Source organism: Prionailurus viverrinus, chromosome A1 (genome assembly GCF_022837055.1).
Source record: "Prionailurus viverrinus isolate Anna chromosome A1, UM_Priviv_1.0, whole genome shotgun sequence".
NCBI classification, from domain to species: Eukaryota; Metazoa; Chordata; class Mammalia; order Carnivora; family Felidae; genus Prionailurus; species Prionailurus viverrinus.
Genome location: NC_062561.1, coordinates 36313137 through 36334747, shown reverse-complemented (window position 1 = coordinate 36334747; position 21611 = coordinate 36313137). Strand labels below are relative to the sequence as shown.

The window sequence follows — 21611 nt, the reverse complement described above, 5'->3', positions numbered from 1 at the left end:
AAAGGAGGGATATACTTATTTTTCGTACCTTGCCTGTAGCTATCCTAGTGGGATTGTGTGAAATTGCTTTCCAGTTGAATAAAATCCAACTTTCCCCTAGAGTTTAGGTGCGAAGCATATGGGGGAGGTGTGTTAATTCTATTTTGTTGTTGTTGTACAAATTACGATATTGTTTATTGATATAAATGCGGTTCTCCTTCTAAAAACCTCATGGATTTTTTTGTTTATACTGTTTTAGAAGTTAAATATTAGGAAATTGTTACCTGTAAAAGTGTTCTGGAGCTCGTCCTTTTACATAGACAGTTTCCTTATTTTAAGAATTAAACAAATGCATTCAACCTGATGCTGCCTTTCAAGCTCTTAACACAGTGCATAAAATACAGAAGGTGTTCAGTGACTTTGTTAGAATCTTATTTAGAAAGTTGTGGTTTTTTTGGCAAAAATGAAAATTTTGGGGTAGCTATCGCTGATGGAAACCATTAGGTTATATGTTCACAAATTAGCTTGTGAATTGCTTAAGCTTACTCTTCCCACTCATTGACATGTTTACATTTATAATATTGATGTCACATTAATGATGTTTTGCTCAATTTCACTTCATTATAAGTTTAGCATATTAATGAAGTTACTTTCTTGTGTATGTAGTGTGTGGAGTCAGCACAGGTTTTATACTCAGGAATTGATATTCCCTGTAGAGAAGTTACTGCAATGAAGTAGTGATTCAGAAGCCAGGTGGAGGAATCAGTCCCATTTCTTACTGGTTTTGGTGTCTCCTCATTTTTTAAAACAAGTATCAAGAATTAGGGTGCTCAGGTACACAGGGACACTAACTTTTGGACCTCTGAGCATGTGGAGACAATGGTATATTTCTGGGTTTTGCCAAAGTAAGGGAGTGTTCATGTTGAGTTGATGCCCTCTTGGCTACCGTGGTTCATTGCACATATCTTGCTGCGTTTTTTTATATCCATATGTAATGACCTCTTTATATGCTTGTCTCTGCCACTTGATTGTTACTGAGTTTAAATTGTACATAGCTTTTTTTTCTTTTGTATTATAAACATCTAATAGAGTAACGTCTCTGTTCTTCGTTTCATTTTACAACTTGAGATTGTATCTCGTTATCCTTCTTTTAGCCTGAAAAACTTCTTTTGACACTTCTTGTAGTACAGGTCTGTTGGAGACAGATTCTCTCAGGTTTTCTCTGTCTGAAATGTCTTTATTCTGCTTCTGTTTTCGAAAGGTATTTTTGCTAGATGTAGAATCTCTGGATGACCGTAGTTTTCTCCAAGTACTAAACTGTAAAGATACTACTCCATTGTCTTCTGCTGCTGTAGTGTCTGGTGAAAAATGAGTAATTTGTGTCATTTTTAACTTGTACATAATGCGTCTTCAGATCTCTGGCTGTGCTTTTATGGTTTGCCCTTCACTTTTAATTTTTAGCAGTTTGACTATGGGTTGCCTAGGTGTGGGCTTGTTTTGGTATTCTTAGTTTGCTGTGCTTGTATGTATCTGTGAGTTGACCTATTTTTAATTAATTTATTTGTAAGAGAGAGGCAGGCAGCAGGGGAGGGACAGGGAGAGAGAGAGAGAGAGTGAATCCCAAGATGCGTGGCTTGAACTCATGAACTGGGAGATCATGAGCTGAGCCGAAATCAAGAGTTGGAGGCCTAGGGGCACCTGGGTGTCTCAGTTAAGTGTCCGACTTTGGCTCAGGTCATGATCTCATCGTTCGTGGGTTTGAGCCCCACATCGGGGGCTGTCAGCTGTGCTGACAGCTCAGAGTCTGGAGCCTGCTTTGGATTCTATGTCTCCCTACCTTGCTTGCACTCTGTCTCTCTCTCAAAAATAAATGAACATTAAGAAGAAGAGTTGGAAGCTTAACCAGCTGAACCACCCAGGCGCCCCTCTGTGAGTTGATTTCTTAAAAATCAGTTATTTTATCATTCTTATGTACCATTTTCTGGTCCTCAATTATACTTGTATTATAGCACTTCATATTATATCACAGCTCTTGGTTTCTCTCTTCTTTATTCTTTCCCTTTTTTCTTTGTGTTTCAGTTTGCATGCTTTTTGTCGATCTGGGTTTAGGTTTCCCAGTTCTTTTCTCAGCAATATTCAGGTGACTCTGAAGCTCAGCTAATGAATTTTTCATTTTTTTGATACATTTGAAATTTCTTTTTCTCTTAGTATTTTTTGAGAATGAGAAAGACAGAGCATGAGGGGGAGAGGGCACAAAGAGAAGGAGACACAGAATCTGAAGCAAGCTCCAGGCTCTGAACTGTCAGCACAGAGCCCGATGAGGGGCTCGAACTCACGTACCATGAGATCATGACCTTAGTTGAAGTCAGACTCTCAACCAACTGAGCCACCCAGGTGCCCCGATATATGTATGAAATTTCTAGTGTGGTTCTTAAAATAGTTTCCATGACTTTGTTGCTGAAATTCCCCATCTCCTATGTTGTGTTCACTCTTCATTATATTCTTCAGCATTTTTACAAACATCCTTCTGAATGGTCCGTCTGGCAATTCCATCATCCAGGCTACCTCTAGGTCTGCTTCTCTTTGTGCGTGGCATTTCCTTGGTCCTTTGTGTATGTAGCAGTATGTGAATATACGGTGGACATTTGACTTAAATACGTGGAAATTAAAGTAAATAATACTTCTAAGAAAGAATGTGCCCTTTTTTCAGGCTGCTAGAATTGGGGCTGAGTCGATTATGCTCTCTGGTGGAGATGGGCTTGCCAAAGGTGCTGCTTTAGTTTGATTAGTGTCTTCTGGGGCTTCAAAAGTTTCTTAGCACTAGGGAGATTCTGGCGTTCTACTTTTGGCTTTACAACTGAACTACTAGCTTTCAAGACTGGGATAACTCTGTTTTAAAGTTCTGATGCCCTTTTCAGAATTAGTGCAGAGTTCTTTGTGTTTGCAGTTGCACTTCTGGCTCTGTTTCTTCAAGAAGTCTCTTTGACCTGGTATCTGTCCCCAGCCAACCATCAGGTAGCCACTGTCATTTATTCTCTGAAGGTCCAGATTGTGTCTTTGGGATTTCTTTCCCGTCTTTTTTTTTTTTTTTTTTAAACGTTTGTTTATTTGCTTTTGAGGGAGAGGGAGAGAGCACAAGTGGAGGAGGGACAGGGAGAGAGAGGGAGACAGAGAATCTGAAGCAGGCTCCAGGCTCTGAGCTGTCAGCACAGAGCCTGATGCGGGGCTCGAACTTATGAACTGAGAAATCATGACCTGAGCTGAAGTCAGATGCTTAACCAACTGAGCCACCCAGGTGGCTGTCTTTTACCTAGGTCAGAGTGTTTGGGAGGGCAGTGGTTTTGCATGGGAAGAGGCCTCCCCAGACATTACATGGCTCAGGACACCTTGCCCTCCCTCCAGCCATTGGCGTCCTACCCCAAGCAGTTGAAGACCTGAGGGAAAGTGTCGGTAGGTGGGTGGAGACTTGCTCCATGATTAGTCTCCTTGGAATTCTAGTAATGTTTCTCATGCCGGCACCCATGTGGCTGCCTATAGTTGTGTTAAAAATTAGGCTGTTTTTTCTTTGCCCTTGTTGAACTTCTTAGTCTGTAGCTGTTTGTCAGGGATAAAAGCAGCTTGTCACTTGGTGATAGTTCTTCCAGGTTTCATTGTGTCCTCAGCTCCCTGATGGGTTGAAAACAACAACTATAATTTTGGAAGTTTTCTGGCTTGTTTTTGTTGTTAGGATGAGAGTAGTGGTAGTGTTTTGTGACTTTCTAAATGCTACTGGAAGCTGTCATATTCTTAGTACTTTAATGATTAGGTCATGTTAGATGGACCGTGTGTGAATGCAGTACATGGCATATTTCTTAGGCTTTATTCTCAGAGAATTTAAAGATTTATTTTGAAAGATAAACATTGCTATCTTCGCGTCTTAATGAAATCCTAGTGCTATCCAATAGAACATTCTGTGATAGTAGAAATGTTGTATATGTACTTTGACTAGCCACATGTGGCTTTTGATATGGGGCTAGTGTAACTAAGGAACTGAACTTTTTTTTTTTTATACAACTTATTGTCAAATTGACTTCCATACAATACCCAGTGCTCATCCCAACAAGTGCCCTCCTCGCTGCCCATCACCCACTTTCCCCTCTCCCCCACCCCGCATCAGCCCTCAGTTTATTTTCGGTATTTAAGAGTCTCTTATGGTTTGCCTCCCTACCTCTCTGTTTGTAACTATTTAGTTTTTTTTCCCTTTCCCTTCCCCCATGGTCTCTGTTAAGTTTCTCAAGATCCACACAGAAGTCAAAATATATGATCTTTCTATGACTGACTTATTTCACTTAGCATAATACGTTCCAGTTCTATCCACGTTGCTGCAAATGGCAGGATTTCATTCCTTCTCATTGCCAAGTAGTATTCCATTGTATATATAAACCACATCTTCTTTATCCATTCATCAGTTGATGGACATTTAGGCTTTTAAGGAACTGGAATTCTAATTTACATTTAAATAACCACAAATGGCTAGTGGATGCCCTGAAGAGCACACGTCTGTATATTACCTACATTATGGTAAGAACAGTGTAACGTATAGTTACATTGAACAATTCACAGAACCATTGTTTTTTGAGTATACTTCTATTAGCCTCTTTAAGACATTTTGCGTTTTTGACTGTTACCACTTGAAACTTTGAGTGTGGGTTTTATGTGACGAATAGAATTTGTGAAATCAAGCGATATTCAATGAATATGCAATTAGGTTTATAAATTAATGTCTATACACTTTCAAATATCAGTGAACTATTTGATCTAATAGAAGAAATCCCATTACCGCAAAAACCCAGCTTTATTTCCTGAGGCTTCAGCCATCGTACTTTATAGTTGTTCATGAAATTCAAATACAGACCAGCCTGAATGAAGAGAAATGTGGTATTTACCGGAACAACTAGCTCTGGAGATAATAAGTAGAATTCAACTCTTAGAATTCCTAAATCACGTTTTGTTTTTTCAGGAGTGTGGCATGCACTATGAAAAAGGGTACTGGACAAGGGGGCTGAGGACTAGGATACTAAATGTTAGTTTGATTGCCAACCACTAAATTAGTCCAGTTACCTTTTTAAACTGCTTAGTTTGTTAATCCGTGAAGCAAAGGTCACTTGTTGTTATAATCTTAAATCTATAATTTAAGATTACAAGGAATCTTTGGAGGTTGTCTGATTTCTCTTCTGCCTTTAGACAGGATGGTTACTGAAAAATTTTCATATTTCTGTTTTTGTAAAAAAATTTTGAAGATTCTAGTGTTGAATGCCTTGGGATGAAATCATAGTGATAATGTGATCCACCGTGTGGGTTTTCTTATTTTGGTAATTAGATAAATATTGTTGAAGGAAATACTAACATAACATGCTACTTTTTACCTTTGTAGCTGGACAAATTTGCCAGCATACGAATTCCAGGAAGCAAAAAGGAGAGACCTCCACTTTCCAACCTGAAGACTGCATTTGCAAGCAATGATTGTTCTTCAGAGATGATGGAAAACATTCCAAAGCCACTGTCAGAGAATGAAGTCTTAAAACTCTTCGAAAAGATGATGGTAAGAATTGTGGTTTTTCATAAAATGGTTGACGTAAAAACCTTAGCTTCTAATCATGTTAATGGAACAATAACACTTAAGACCCCTGTTCCATAGGGTGATTTCTGATGTCATTGAAGATAGCACATGAGGTGTTCAGAGCTCCAGGATTACAAAAAATAAGAACCAGAGAAAAATTAGCACAGTAGTTGTTTTTTTTTTTTTAAGAGGGTTTCTGTTTTTATGTATTTTATTAAAGTATCCAGTGATATATTTTGAATCTCAAAGATTATCTAAGTGGTCTGTTTGGGTTCATTTGCATTTTAGAATGATGGTCACGGTGCTGTGTATGTTGTTAGGTGTGTTTATTTTGGTTTTGTTTGTTTGATTCCTGTCTTAGTTCTCAGGATAACCAGGTTCATATAGTCTTAGAGCATTGATATCTGAGGAAACTAAAACTTACTTTGGGGTGTGCCTTTTCTGGAGACACACACTGGTGTTAGAAGCTGCCTTCAAGTTGGTTCCACAAAGCAGTGACTCTGCTTATAACTTTTTTTTTTTTTTCAACGTTTATTTATTTTTGGGACAGAGAGAGACAGAGCATGAACGGGGGAGGGGCAGAGAGAGAGGGAGACACAGAATCGGAAACAGGCTCCAGGCTCTGAGCCATCAGCCCAGAGCCCGACGCGGGGCTCGAACTCACGGACCGCGAGATTGTGACCTGGCTGAAGTCGGACGCTTAACCGACTGCGCCACCCAGGCGCCCCTGCTTATAACTTTTAAGTGGGTTGTTGGTCACATTAATTTAGCTTGCTATATTAACCATGTTCGTAATTGTTTATCACAAAATGAATGCCAATTGCATCTAAATAGTTACATATATAGTTCTTACCCTCAAGTTGCTTATTTCCTAGGGTTCAAAGCAAACATTGGAAAAATTAAGTAAGAATTGCCAAAAGGTGGTAGTTAATGGTTAAGTTCTTCAGAAGTTCAGAGTGGGAAGAAATTAATTTTTGAGATATCTCATTAGCTTTAGGGGAAGCCAGAGTGGAAAGGTTATTGCAGCAGCTTAGGGAAGTTTAGTAGAGAAGATGGACTTAGAGGACTTAGTTGAACTCCCCAACTGTGAGAATGTGACCCAAGCTGAAGCTGGATGCTTAACTGACTGACCCCCAGGTGCCCCTATTCACATTTATTTTGAAAGAGAAAGAGCAAGCATGAGTTGTGAGTGAGCAGGGGTGGGAGGTGGGGGGAGGGTGGGTTGGCTCAGAGGGAGAGGGAGAGAGAAACCCAACCAGACACTTTGCTGTCAGCACAGAGCTCAACACGGGGCTCAAACTCATGAATCATGAGATCATGACCTGAGCCAAAATTAAGATTTGGACACTTAGGGGCACCAGGGTGGCGTTAAGTGGCCAACTCTTGATATCAGCTCAGGTTGTGATCTTGTGGTCATTAGATTGAGCCTCATGTTGTGCTCTGTGCTGAGTGTGGAGCTTACTTGAGATTTTCTTTCCCTCTCTCTCTTTTTGCCCCCCACCCCAATAAATGAGTAAAACTTAAAAAAAAAAAGGGGGGGGGTTGGATGCTTAACCCACTGAGCCACCCAGGCACCCTCCCAGTCTGGGTTTATTTTATATTTATTTCACTTACTGGTTTTGACAGTCTTGTTACTTCTTAGGGAAATGTACTTATTTACTTTAGAGTGTAAGATGTGTTTGAAATTTGAGAAAGTTAATAGTTGGTCCTCTTTATTACTCAACTAGAATCAATAAAATATTTACTATTATACTGCCTTATTTTCTATTCAAGTATTTGTGTCCAGCATTATACATGGAGCTTCAGAAGACCCCAGAAAGAGAGCATGCCTGGTTTGTGTCTCCATAAATGAAGAATTACAGTGTTAGTGATTACTAACTTTTCATCACTGAGCATACGTTTTGTTAGTATTGTTTTACATGAACCGTAGGCTTGGGACATTATTTCCTGTTATGTCAGCTCTTGGTGAAGTGCTAATTTTGGTTTTAATTAACTACACATGTATAACTCCTTATTAAGTCTTTTGTTCCCATGAGTTGATGTAATTTCAGCTTTGAAAAAAATTTTTTTTTCCAGATTTAGGACATGTGTTGCCAAAGCAGGCACTTTTTTTTTTTTTTTCCTAGCCTTTGCCTCTGTTAATGAGGCGTGTATAAAGGTAGTTCTCTTCAATATTACCTTTGAGGGCTCAAGATAATAAAGTGCCCTTAGCTACTCCTTCATCCCATGTAGTGTATGTGGAACCATGCATATAAATTACCTATGAGATTCTAGAATGGTACTTTTTTTCATTTCCTTGTGACTACTTTGAAGAAATTTTTCTTTTTGATCATAATTGCTGGTGCCATCTGAGTAAGCAGACTGAGTAGGCTATTGATGTTAGATGTTTACAAGGCCACATTTTATCACCATAAGCCATTAAAAGTACAGCTACCTAGAAAGTACTGAATATAGTCAGTGGCATTCTGTACTGAACATGATTACTTGAACTGTTTTTCAGTTATTCTTAGGAGAAGTGTAAGACTATCAGTTTGTAGTTATGTATAGGGCAGAAGGATATTGACATCTTTGGAATGTTTATAGAATACATATTTAATAACTGGGCCTGATCACTTGTTAAATCTTAAACAGGTATCCCTGTTGGCAGAAGATCGTTTGCAATCAAACTCCTTTTACTCAGCAGAAGTCAAATGAAATTGTTGATGGGTCAGGGCTGCCCAATTTGCTAATAAACGAGTTTGTTAGAACTAAGGTCATCTTAAAGTGAGGACTGGGTTCTTGTCTTTTCTTTCTTGTTGCTTGACCACATCACAATACATTGTGGGGGTAGAATCCACTGATGGTCCTGAAGCTGAGAAGGGTCTTTTCCCTTCTTTAAATGTAATGAGTGATATTTCTCAGGCTTTTCAGGGTACCTTATTTTTGACAAATTTAAAGCTGTTCCTGTGTCTGTAGAGAATGCTAGATGCAGGGTTGGGTTTGATTTTTTTTTTTTTTTTTTTAACTTGCACCTACAGGGGCTTCCTACCATTGAAAATTTGCATCTAAATTCTTAGTTTTGACATTGTGCAATTTTTAAAGCCTTATTTAACCTTATCAAAGGTATTGAAGTAATTTTCACATGAAGTAAAAACTGTTTTTACAGAGCCTTTTTTTCTTAAGATAGTGTGCTGACTTGATTATTTAATGAGGAGGTACAGGGTAATACTTCAATATTTGTACTCATTTAACTTTTATATTGGAGATGGATTTACTTGGTCTCTAGGTAATAGTTTTAGTGGGTTTTTTTGTTGTTGTTGTTGTTTTTTGTTTTTTAAGTAGTGATGAATACTTAGACTACTTAATAGCTCTTTCTCCCATTTGTCTTTTGGTAAAAGTAGAATTGTTACCTGAAAGCCCATATTGGTTTCTCTATGAATCTAGGTTTGTAAAATAGCTGTGTTAACATCCTTGTGTATACAACTTTAATTTCTAGAAATCAAGTTTCAGTGTTCACTCTTGAACTCACTGTGGGTCTATGTTAACTGGTTTTTGAATGAGTTCAGCATGGTAGGTACAAGCTGAAAGTGACTCGTTCATTCTAGCTGTTGGCTCTTTAAACCAGTCTCCTTGGCTTACTCTTTCTTTCCCCTAGATGAAATCCCAGGTAGGTCCCAGAGCTTTCCGTTGGCTTTCAGATTAAACAGAAAAAAATCCTAGTTTAACGCAAACAATTTTCATCCAGAAGAAGTTTCCCTCTTGCCCCTTTTCAGGCTGGCTCCACTTGTAGTCTCCAGTGCAGGCTGCTGTTGGGGAGCAAGGTTGGTCTCTTCCATTTTCCTACCTTACTTTTCCGTGCTCTACTCTCCAGCCTGCATCTGTCTCCTCCAGGGCTTGATGGGAGGTGAGGAAAGGAGGAATAAGAAGATGCTTCAGGCCTCGGGTGTTGATAATCTGGCAGTGGTGCCCTGGGTAATGTTAGTTTTTATTGCTGCTGTAACAATTTACACAATTTCACAGATGTGTGGCTTTAAGACACCAATATGCTGTCTCATAGTTCTGTGGGTCAGAAGTCCAGGTTGGCTCAGCTGCCCTCTCTGGTTTCACAAGGCCAAAATCAGTATGTGATGGCTGGGCTCTTATCGATGCTTTGGGAAGAATCTTTTCCAAGTTCATGGTGGCAGAATCCAATTCCTTGCTTTTGTAGGATTGAGGTCCTGGTTTCTTTGCTGACTGTCCTCTGGGGGCTGCCTTAGCTTCCAGAGGCCTCTTTCCTATCTTTCGTGTGGGCCTCTATCTCTCCGTTACATCAAATCCATCTCCTGCTTAGAATTTCTAGGACTTCCCTTCTGTGTCACCTCTTGTCTCCATCTATACAGAGTTGTCTGCTTTTAAGGGCTCATGTATTAGATTATGTTCTCACCCAGATAACTCAAAATAATGTTACATCTGCAAAGTCTCCTTTGCCGTGTAATAGAACTTATTTGTAGGATCCAGAGATTAGGGCATGATTTTGCCTGTTACAGGTATAGGAGATGACAAATGCCGATTGCTTTCTCCTGTGGCATTTTTGTGCCCACCTGCCCTCCAGTTTCACCTATAATTCCCTTGTCACTGGTGATGTCTCCTTTGGCCTTCTGCCCAGTTTTCCATGAGCCCATTCCTCTGCTGGAGTCGCCTTCAGGACACAGCACCTCTCTGATGGCCCAGGGCTGCTGCTTCCCTGGGATCCACATCTTGTCCATGGGAAGCTCATGTATTCTTTGCCCCTCACTCCTGTCTTTTGCTTTGTTCCCTTCAGAGTCTGTCCTCTGTAAAGTATAAACTACTTTGGCTCTTCCTACCGATAATTGGTAGTTTTTGCTATTCTCCTAACTGTAAGTGCCCTCCTAGTCATCTGATTTTACCTGTAATACTGCTGACCACTCCCTCCTGTCTGCATTACTTTTTCCTTTAGCTACCATGACACTCCTTTACTTCGGATTTTCCTCTTCTCTGGCCCGTTTTTACCAGTTTCCAGGTTTCCTTTTCTGATTTGTATTTCTTCAAGGTATTGCCTCTGGCCCTCTTGCTTTTTCTTCATTCTCTTTGGTTCCCTACACATTTCTCATGGGGGATGGGAACCCTTTTATGTTGGCATCTCCCCAGTAGTCTGATGTTTTGCTGTGTCTTCAGAAGAGCAGCTATAATCAAACTCTGTAAAAGATATACACCTCAAGAAACCAGAAACTGACCTCATCAGTTTCTTTTGATATTTTTCCAACTTTATTGAGATATGGTTGACATCTAACATTGTGTTATATATGTATTATGTATATAACTCCTTTATTTATATATATAAATCTATATATAAATATAAATCTATATATAGATGTATGTGTGTGTGTGTGTGTGTATATATATATATATATATTTGTGTACATATATATAAATATATTGCAGGGTAATCTGCTAATAGTCTCAGGGGCTCCCTTATTTGTGACTAGTCCCTTCAGGCTTTCCAAATTCTTTGTTACTTTTGGCCATTTAATTATAATGTGTCTCAGCGTAGCCCCTTTTGGGTTCAACTTTTTTGGAAGTCCTTGGACCTTTTGAATCTGGATGTCTATTTCTCACCCCAAGTTACGGAAGTTTTCAGCCATTATCACTTGAGACTTTCTGTACCTTTCTCTTTTCTCTGGAGATTTCCACAGTGGATATTTTGTTTCTCTTGTTGATGTCCCATAGGTATTTTTTATTTTCTTTTTGCTCCTTTGAGTAGATAATTTCAAATGACTGACCTTTGAATATATTGACTTCGCCTTTTTTTTTTTGATGGTTTTAGTTCTTTGAACTAATTTTGCTTATATACCTTCTAATTTCATTTAGTTGTCTGTTTTTGTAGAATTTTTTTTTTTTTTTTTTTTTTTTAAGAGCGAGAGCATGTGGGGGAAAGGGCCAGAGTGAACAAGGCAGAGAAAATCCTAAGCAGCTTCCATGCTTAGCACTGGGTCCAATGTGGGGTTCAATCCCACCACCCTGGTATCATGACCTAGGCCCACATCAAGAGTCAGATGCCCAGCTGACTAAGCCACCCAGGTGCCCCTTGAAGAACTCTTAACTCTTTACAGAGGATTATTCTCAGTTTTTGGCCAGTTGATAGACCTCTAGTTCTTTAGGATCAGTTACTGGAATGAACTTGGTTTCCTTTAGGTGTCCTGTTTATGTGATTCTAATACTGTCTTTATCTATCTCTTCAGTCGGGGGCATGTTTCACCTTTACTCCTGGTTTCTGGGATTTTCACAGTGCTGTCTTGCCTATGAATAGTTAATGGCCTTTGTAGGGGGTACTGATGTTGGTAATGACCTATGTTCCCATTGTGTTGACCTCCCCTTTCTGTCGTGTTCTTTTAAACAAAACGAAAAATACCCCACCAAACTGCTCCTTGCTTAGTTCTCTCTCAGGAGCCCACACTGAGATCTGGGAATCTTTTCTGATCCCCCTCAGGCATTGGTCACATCCATTCATTTCTGTCCTTCTTAGGCCCTGATTTTGTTTGTCCTCTGTTGAACCTTTCATTACCTCTTCCCCGGGCTAATGCACTGGCCTTCCAGCCACCCTTCCATGACTGCTATTCATTACTGTAAATCCTGGCCCAGACATGACTCCTCTCAGACCCTTTCCCATGTCCTATCAGACCTAGCACTCATTAAACCTGCCTCACAGCTGCTTGTGTATAAATCCCTTGTAGAACTTATCCTTTGTTACTCTGATAGGTCTTCCCACTAGATTAAACCCATGCAGCAGCATTCAACTGGTTTATCTTAAACAATTGCCTATTAAGTGCATTTTCCTAACCTTTAAGATTTCTAAGATCCCACATTTCTTTTTATCTGTAATTCTATGTCTAGATGGAAATTAGCTTTAATTGCCAGTTTTCCAAATTAGACAAAAACCTTAAAATGAATAGGAAGAGAAATTTTATGCATTCATCTCTTCTTGTTTGTTTTGATATCTTCTCTCTGAGAGAATGAAAGCTATGCAAGAATGGTCCTCTATCTAGATGTGATCATTAACAGGCATTAAATCAGTGCCAATGATGATAAAATTATTCTGACAAAGTTTTCAAATTCTGGATTTCCTGTCATCATTTGTAAGTATGGAAGAAATGGTCCCCTAAGATTGCACAAAGTACTTAAGTTTGAGTATTGATGGCCTAATCATTTCTTGGGAAGATGTTTGTCAGCCTTTATCTAATGTAGTAGAGAGCACATTTATAAAACGCCATCATTATCCCTTAAGTATGTGCTTGAGGTGTCTTCTGGTATTAAGAGCTTAGATGACCTGTTTAACACATATATTGGCTTCTAATGTAGGGAGATGTAGGTAGTAGTAAAGGTATTCACAGTTTGATTTTGAAACAGTTTTCACTGTGTAATGTTGAATCAAATACACAAAAAAATAGAACACAATCTAACAACCACCACCACAGATATAATTGAAGTACCTTGTATACTCTTCATTCCATTTTTTCCCTTAATTCCCAAAGGTGAACATTAACCTGAACCTGATGGTTTCATTCCTATGTTAAACTTTTTCTGTATAATAATGACCAATGCATAGAAACTTTTTTCCTAACCATTTGGTGGTAAGTTGCTGACTCCATGCCCCATAATCTCTTAATTCTTTAGTATTCTTTAGTATTAGTCCCTACAAATAAGGACATCCTTCTAACCACCTAAGTCAGGAAGTTAACAGTGATCATTTTCTATCAACTAATCCTCAGTAATACCAAAAATGGTCTTTATAGAAGAAGAGTGTAGTGTAGAATCCTGTGTTTCATTCAGCTGTCAAATTTTTAACATTTCCTTTGTTCTGAAATAGTCCTCAGTCTCTCCTTGTATTTTATGAATTTGACATTTTTGAAGATTCCTCTTGGTTAATTTGTAGGTCTCTGAATTTGAATTGGTACTATAAAACTTTTTAATTGTGTAAATCTGTGAGTTGTAAACAGGTTACCTCATACTTTAAACAAGTCAGTTTTTAATGGTCATAAGAATTTTGAATATCTCTTCACACATTTATTGGCCCTTTGGTTTATTTTGTAAATTACTTGTTCATATCCTTTGCCTGTTTTGTAACTGGGGTTTTTTGTCTTTTTTTTTTTTTTTTTTTAATTGTAGAATTTGTCACCTATCTGGATTTATGTTTGTATCTGTTTATAAGCTGTAAAATATCTTGTCCCAGGCTGAGTCTTGTCTTTTTACTTTCTTTAGGGGTAGATGGATTAGACTACAGAAATGGAAAATTCACTGTGGTCCAATTTATCCATCTCTTTATGGTCTTTGCTTTTTGTATATTTAAGAAATCCTTCTCTATCCTGACATCATAAATCTGTTCTGTATTTCAGGATTCTGTATCTTTATGTCTATATGATATGGATCCAGTTTTTTTTTTTTTTTCTACATGGATAACTGGTTTTTCTAGCAGCATTGATTTAATAGTCCTTCTTATCCTTCATTTGTAATACCTCCAGTGGTAAACATCAAGTTTTTGCACATATGTGGGTTTGTTTTGGAGGCTTGATTTTGTCCATTTGTCTATTTGTCTGGCTCTGACTTACATCCATTGCCTTAATTACTATAGCTGTATAATAAGCCTTAGTATCTAAGACCCCCCTCCCTCGATTCAAAATCGTCTTGGCTATTCTTGAGACTTTGTGTTTTTATATTAATTTTAGAATCAGTTAAGTTACACTATAAACCCTGTTGGGTTCTTGATTGGAATTTCAGTGAATTTACTGATTTAGGCAAAGTGGATACTTTTGTGATACGAAGTTTTTCCATCTGTGAATATTGTATATGTTATCTCTATTTAGATTTTCACTTCCTAAACGTAAAAATTTATGGTTTTTCTCCCTATGGGGCTTGCACATCTTCTATTAGGTTTATTCTTTAGTCTATTTCTAATATATAACTAGCTGTAAAAAATCTTTTAACTAATATTGTCAGTTTCTGTTGATGAATTTTGGTATCTAGTAACATTATGGAATTCTCATTAGTTTCTGTTTGTTGAATGCCTCGTATTTTTTGTGTCCAATCAGAATATTTGTGAAAAACTTGTTTCTTACTCCTTTATTATATTGAGTAGAATTCTACAATAAAAAAAAAAAAAAGGTTAAAACCATGTACTTGAAAGTTCTAAATGTTTTTCAAATCTGAGATTTCATTCCAAACACAATAACCTCTGAGTTAGGGAACTGAGAAGCTACTCTCACAATTTCTATGTACCTACCCAGTAAGGGCTCCACTTTCTTAACAATGTCCTCTTCTGCTGTCAAAATGAAGGTGAAACACGATCAGTTTCATAAAGATTTTTTCTAAAAACCCTAGAAAACAAATTAATATGTTCTATTTTTCTGTTACTAAAGTGTTTAGTAGAGGTCTCTTTTCGTTTTGTATTTCAGTGACTAGAGTTAAGGTTAGCTCCTCACTAGACTGGCCTTCCCTTAGGGTAGATATTTGATCCCTGATTTTTTTTTTTTTTAAATTAAACAGAGTATCTCCTCCATTACTGACTAAATGAGTGACCCTGATATTTCTGTTTTACTTGTTGATTTATGAGAACTAGAAGAACTTCTTTAATGAGAATTTTGGTATAAAAACTTTTTCTAAGAACTATATTTCAGTGGACTACGGATATTTAACTTGATTCATATCCATCTCCCTAGTGCCCTCATGGTGCATATTGCATGTATTGCGGAGTTTGTTTCTACCTTGGTAAACACATGTTTGAGCAATGAAATGATAGAAATTAGTACACGGACAGTTAAATATTGAGATGTCTTTTTGTCCTTATTGGCTTTTTTCAGATGTATTTGAAACCTAAGGTCCAGACGAAGAAAGAAGAGCTCAGGTGAACTGATAAAATCAAGTGTGACCACCTATGTGGTCAAGTATAAAAGTATAAAATCAAGTAAAAAGTCAAGTATAACCACCTAATATGTTTGATACTTAAATGGTACAGCTGGTGGGAGGAATGTTCATCTTGCTAACTCTATTCCTCTCTGTGGGTACTTGTGAAGGACAGTTTATCCTTTTTCTTTCCCTGTCATTTTTTTTTTCTCCTTAATCCTTCATGTTAAGGGTTTATACATAGCTCTTTCTTTAGTCGTATAAATGAATGCCTATTGTGTTGGATGTGTAAGTGATATCTTACCCAGGAATTGGAATGAAAAGAGAAACCAACAGACTCTTTTGTGTTAATTCTCTGTTTATTGACTGCTATAGATTGCTACTAGCAGTTAGCTTATTTCAAGTATTAGTATTCTTTACAAATCTACTTCTATCATGAGCATTTTTTCTTAAAAACTTAAAAAGTATATTTAGGGTTGGCCAGATAAAATGAGAGTGGTTGCATGGGAATGGTTCATTTTGATCTATTAGTTGTTACCGTTTCCCTTTCCTTTAGGTAGAAATTGAAAAATTTAGGGAAAGGTGGTTTAAAAGCAATCGGAATAATAATCCAAGCTGGAGGAGGAGGAAGAAGAAAAGAGTATAGAAGTATAAGGCAACTGTCAAGTTGATTCATTGGCTGTGTTTGTCAGGGGGGAATAATGTCAATGCCTAGTTGTTTCTCTTTGGATCCAGATAAGTGAGAAAATAAATGATTTAGGAGCATTGGATTTTGCCTGGTGGGAGTTCACTGAACCAATAAAAATGGTTAGGGGAATTTTAAAAAGAATAAGTGTTATGATAATGTTTAAGCATGCTCTTTCACCAATGGGGAAGTGTGCAAGTCCGTTCTTTTCCAGCTGTGAAGGCTTTTTCTCAGTCTTGTTTCATCTCTAGAAAAGTTGGCTTTTTATCTTCAGTCCACTGACGATCCTTCATGTAATTTGTGAAGAAATAGCCATTTGTTTAGAAAAGTTGAAGAGCAAATAAAAACTTTTATCAGTAGCTGTGTTCTTATCTAAAAGATCACATAACCATTGTTTGTGATTATAGATGCTTAGGTATATGCTTGAACAGTTCCAGCAAGATGATATTTCAAAATAAATTAGTTGTGCAGCTCTCTGCATGTTAATTTCATTTCTTGTCTATTCGGCTAAAACTTAAAGTATATGGAAGAAAAGCAATACATGAGTTTCTTTTTTTGTTCTTTGATAACGGCTCTAGGACAGATTTAAATTTGGTTTCAAATTAAGATAGTTTACACTTGCTATAAGCTTCAGTTAGAGTATTTGGTCGAACATTATATGTGAGTTCTTTGTCAGTCTCTGGATAATGCTGTTTTATGCCTGCCATCCTTTTAATGAGCTAGCCATCTGAATTCCTATTAATTTTAATGGGGATTGAGTAAAGATACTGTGGCTAGAACAGTGAAAATCCAGCCTTACTAGTGGGAAAACCAAAAAATATAACTTCTCTACCATCACATTTATATATAAAAAAGGTTACTGTATAAGAACATAGTAAAAAATGATGGTCAAAAGAAAGATAAGCTGTTCTGTAATGTTAGCATATTTGTGGACATGTTGAATATGAAGTAGTAATACACTTAATTGTGAGCTCTTTTTTCCAAGGTATTTATCTCATAAAGGTTTTCTAAACCTAACCTAAGAATAAAACAAATTACAGAACTAGATAGATTCAGTTTGTGTGTACTATGAGTGTTTATAATGACGTGGAATAAGATCATGAAATCTTTCACTAAATACTACCTTAGTGTAGGGATAAACATTACCAGGACCTTTGACATGTGGTATGGAAGATGAATTCCAATGTGGTTAAGAACAGATGAACACTTTTAGAAGAAATGGGTAAAATTGTGCTTATAGAATGTTGAGATCTGAAGTCTCAGGAGAAGTAATTAGGGAATCTTGTGGACCTGTTAAAAATGCGTAACCAATTCATAGCTGTCGTGATAAAATGTTACCAAAACAGACTGTTTCCAGGAACAATTCTATTGGTTTTAACCCATGAAACAAATCTAATACACTATTCAAATGAGATGATTTCTTTTGACTTAATAAGAATTAATGTTTGCCTTGCTATTGCTGTGCTTCCAGTTTTTACCTTCTGATATTATGCTTATTGATCAATATGAATGTTTTGGTCTATGACGATCCTGTCTTTGCAGCATCCATTTTCTATCTCGTCATGCCTCTGCCTGTCTGGGTGAATTGCTTTTTCCTCTCTGGGTGAATTGCCTCAAACCTGACCCTCTTCAACTTGCTGCTTGTACATATTCGCTTAATTCTCTGAATAGTCAATCATTTTAAATTTAATCTGACTCTCCATGGTGTTAACTATCCCACTCCACTTGATGTATGTAAATTTAATGAGCATGCTGTCTTGTAAAATCCACATCCATGAATGAAAATAGTGAGTCAAATGTTTGTAACTTGGTGGAATATGTGTCCATTCTGTTTGCCATTCTTCGCTCGATTGCTTCTTAGTGCTCTAACTAGTTGCATGTATGTGCAGGAAGTATTAAGATTATTTCACACCCTCACCTCAGTTTTGCCAAGAAAACATGGAAAGTAGTTATTTTTATTAGTATTTTGTCAGTCTAGGATGGAGTCAAGGTGTGTAAAATATAGTAGCAAACTTCGGACTTTCTTGTTTGTGGAAATTTCTGGCCCCATCCAACACTTAGGAAGAATCCCTTGCAGTATTTTAAAAGCTGCTGACTTGACTATATTCCTTTCACCTGGCTTCCAGGTCAGGGCTGCTATTGACCCATTTGGTATCTTCATGCCGTTTAGAGAAGGTATATTCCTTCATTCCTCTCTGTGCATCACAGAAACTCCCACAATTTGAGTGAAGTCTGTAAGATCTCAGCTCTGTTCACTCTTCGGCCAGATGCCATCCTGGTTCCAGGTCACTGAGGTTGTGTGTGATTCTGCTAGTACTCCCTGGAAACATCGTGGATTTCAGCTTGGCCATGTTTGAATACCTGTGTTACTAGAACTGCCTAAGGAATCCATCTCTGGAGCTGGACCTTGTTTGTTCGTATTCTCAGCTAGGGATGTGAGTATTATCTCTAGCTCCAGCTCCATCCTTCAGAAAATGACCTCAGTTTCCTAGTTTGTCCCTAAACAGGAATAGCAAACTCTGTTTGGGAAATTTTGTTACATCTTACATATTTAACAAATATCGGAAAAGAAATCCACTGTGGTCTGTGCACTGTCAAAGTGGCAACGGGTGTAGAAAAGAGTTCTTTAAAAGGTTACCTGTGAAGGAGAATAAAGGAAGCCATATATAAAGGAGAGCTAGGTTTGAAGGAAGGTGCTTTTTCCTTTTAATTTTAATCCATTAAGGATTAACATGTTTATATATTGAGACCCAACCAACTGAGAACAATTTAGTGAGACAGAATTGAAAAAGGATAATTGATATGCAATGCCCTTTCAGGAGGTGAGAGGAAAGGAGATCCAGAGCATAAATGAATGGAATTATCTTTGGATGGATGCAAGAATTGATACAGAAAGATTAGTGTGCAAATAAATTGGTAATATGGGAAACGAGAAATTGAAAGTTTTCTTTTTACAGAGGAAATTGAAATTTGCTTACTGAAAATGATAGTAGAAATGGTAGTTTCATAGCTCTTGGGGAAGGGCAAGTTTGAAATAAATACTTTAGGGAATGTGAGAAGAAAAATGAGTTGGCTTTTCTGTAAATGTAGGAAATGATGATCCATAGAATTAACCTGCTTTAGGAGAACATGGAGGGGATCAAGAAATAGGTCTTATTGAGGTCAACACTATGGTGGTCCAGCAGTAGGACAAGTGAAAAGACAGAAAATGAGGGTCTGAGAATAGAGTCATGAGCCTTACATGATGATACCTGAGGTAGAACCATTTTTAGATAATGAAAAGGTCTAGGTGTAGTCATGAAGACTGTGGTTGAGCAAAGTTGAAGTAAAGATTGCTGGTGGTGGAGAAGCTAAAGACTGGGTGGCAAGGCATGGGATGGGAGAGGAGTCAATACAAGTTGTTGGCAACATAAGTGATAAGTCCGATTGCATTAGCCCCAAAGGAAATGGGATTTTAGATGAAAATGGAGATAAATAATGGAATAAGAATGATGAGTGTAGATAGACCACAGTTCAAATAGCATAGGACTATGGTCAACTGAAAGAATTTCCCGAAGTCTCCATTCTCTCTTCAATATAGAGAAGCCGGTCCATACCTCCCATGGGTTATTAGTGACAGTTAATGTAGTAAGAGTGCTTATAAATGTTTAGCACGATGCCTGCAAGAACTTAACCATTATTTAGGAATACTAAATCTTGGTGAAAGATGTAGAAAGGCTTGTGGGAAGAATGAGGACAGTTTACAGAGCAGAATTGGAATGAAAACAGAAATTCGAACAGCTTGAATTTTGTTTTGGAAAATTCCAAAGAGTGCCTAATCTTTAGATTTGGAATGGAATTCTGATACCTATGTCTTTGTTAGTAGTCCCAGATATTTGTTTTGATAGTGTGTGTGTGTGTGTGTGTGTGTGTGTACTTCCTTCCCCTTAATCAAGTCTGTATTTATTGTAGCCAAGTATACTGCAAACTTGCTCTTTGTATTTAGTAGACTTAAAAATATTTTTTTTTAAGAATGAAGTATGTTCCATTTTTTTCATCCTTTGAAAATTATTTTTATGACAGAAGTTTTATGAATATTTCAATTTAGTCTTAGAAAAGCTTTACTTGGAAGCAACCTTAGATTTATAGAAGGGTTGCAAAAAGAGCACAGACCGTTCTTATATACCCTTCACCCTACTTCCTCAAATGTCAACACATTCTATAACTTGAGTTCAGTTATTAGAACTGAGAAATGTTGGTACACTACTAATGAAATTACATTATTGAGATTTTGCCAGTTTTTCTACTTGTGCTTTTTCTCTTCTAGGATCCAATCCAGGATCACACCTTGCATTTAGTTTACTCTGTATCCTTAGTCCCCTGCAATCAGTGACATTTCCTTATCTTTCCTGACCTTGATCCTTCTGAAGAATCCTTATTTTGAAAGCCCCTTGTTCTGGGTTTCTTTTTGGCAGTATTTTTTTGTGTCTAAAATCTATCTTTAGTTCCAGTCAGACTCCCACAGTAAAACAGCACAGTGGTTCAATTAAGGTGAGTTTTTAATTAGAAAGTAATTAACTGAGAGAAAATTGGTTTTTGATATTGCCACTCCCAGTTTCCCCAGGCAAAACTGTGGTTAAACATGTATATGAAGGTAGCACTGTAAATGAGTTAATTTATAATGTCTGTTAAGATATTAATAGAGCTTTAACGACAATACTCTTCAGACAATGTTTTGATTTGGTAACTGCATAAATATTTTTGAGATCTATTCAGCTAAATATTGCCAGCTAATAAATATCTGATTTGTAAGTGGGAAAACTTTAATGTCCTACCTACAAAATATTAACCTCATTCAAATTACTCATCTGGTTTTTTGCAATTATGAGTTCTGTATATTTCCTGTTTGGTGTTTATAATAGATATTTAATGAATTCCCTACATATATCTCAATACATTGATACATTGAAGTAAACCACATTTCAGGGGTCTCTTAAAATCTGTACCTGCGCATCACTTTGTACCTATGCAGTGTAGTAGAGGGTCCCAACCTAGGTCTGAATGGAAGAGTTGGTTAATCCAGTGGTTTGTATTGCTTGTTGAGGCCATTGACATGAGTTTCTGTATTACTCAGTTCTGCTTAGAAATAAGCCTTATTAGAAAGTAAGTTATTTTCAAACGGTGTTGTGGATGCTGCTGGTGCCCCTCTAAGACCACCTTCATCAGGCTGGTGCACGCAGATTCCAGGTGGTAAGTGTTGGTTCCTCGTAGTTTATAGCTGCCCTATCTGGAGATTTGGGTTCCAGGGGCTAGGATCCTGTAGCTAATCCGCTGACTGATTCGGAGGGGTCAAACTGTTCTCTCCCTCTAGGTAGTACTGACAGCCATGCAGTTCAGGCTGAAGCAATATTTTCAAAAGTCTCTTTCCCCTGCTCTGTCTTGCTTTTCTTTATTCCCCTATCCTGAGGGCATCCCCTCTGTTAGTCATCTGCACCA

At 37.6% G+C, this 21611-nt stretch overlaps 1 protein-coding gene across 2 annotated transcripts in view; it reads left to right on the top strand.

The window, feature by feature from the left end:
- DIAPH3 (diaphanous related formin 3) overlaps nt 1-21611 on the top strand; it is a 504348-nt gene that overhangs the window by 41751 nt on the left and 440986 nt on the right. For both annotated transcript variants that reach the window (XM_047871375.1, XM_047871365.1), the window contains exon 3: nt 5393-5560. In XM_047871375.1, coding sequence (XP_047727331.1) covers nt 5393-5560 — 168 coding nt within the window. The remainder of the gene's footprint in view (nt 1-5392; nt 5561-21611) is intronic.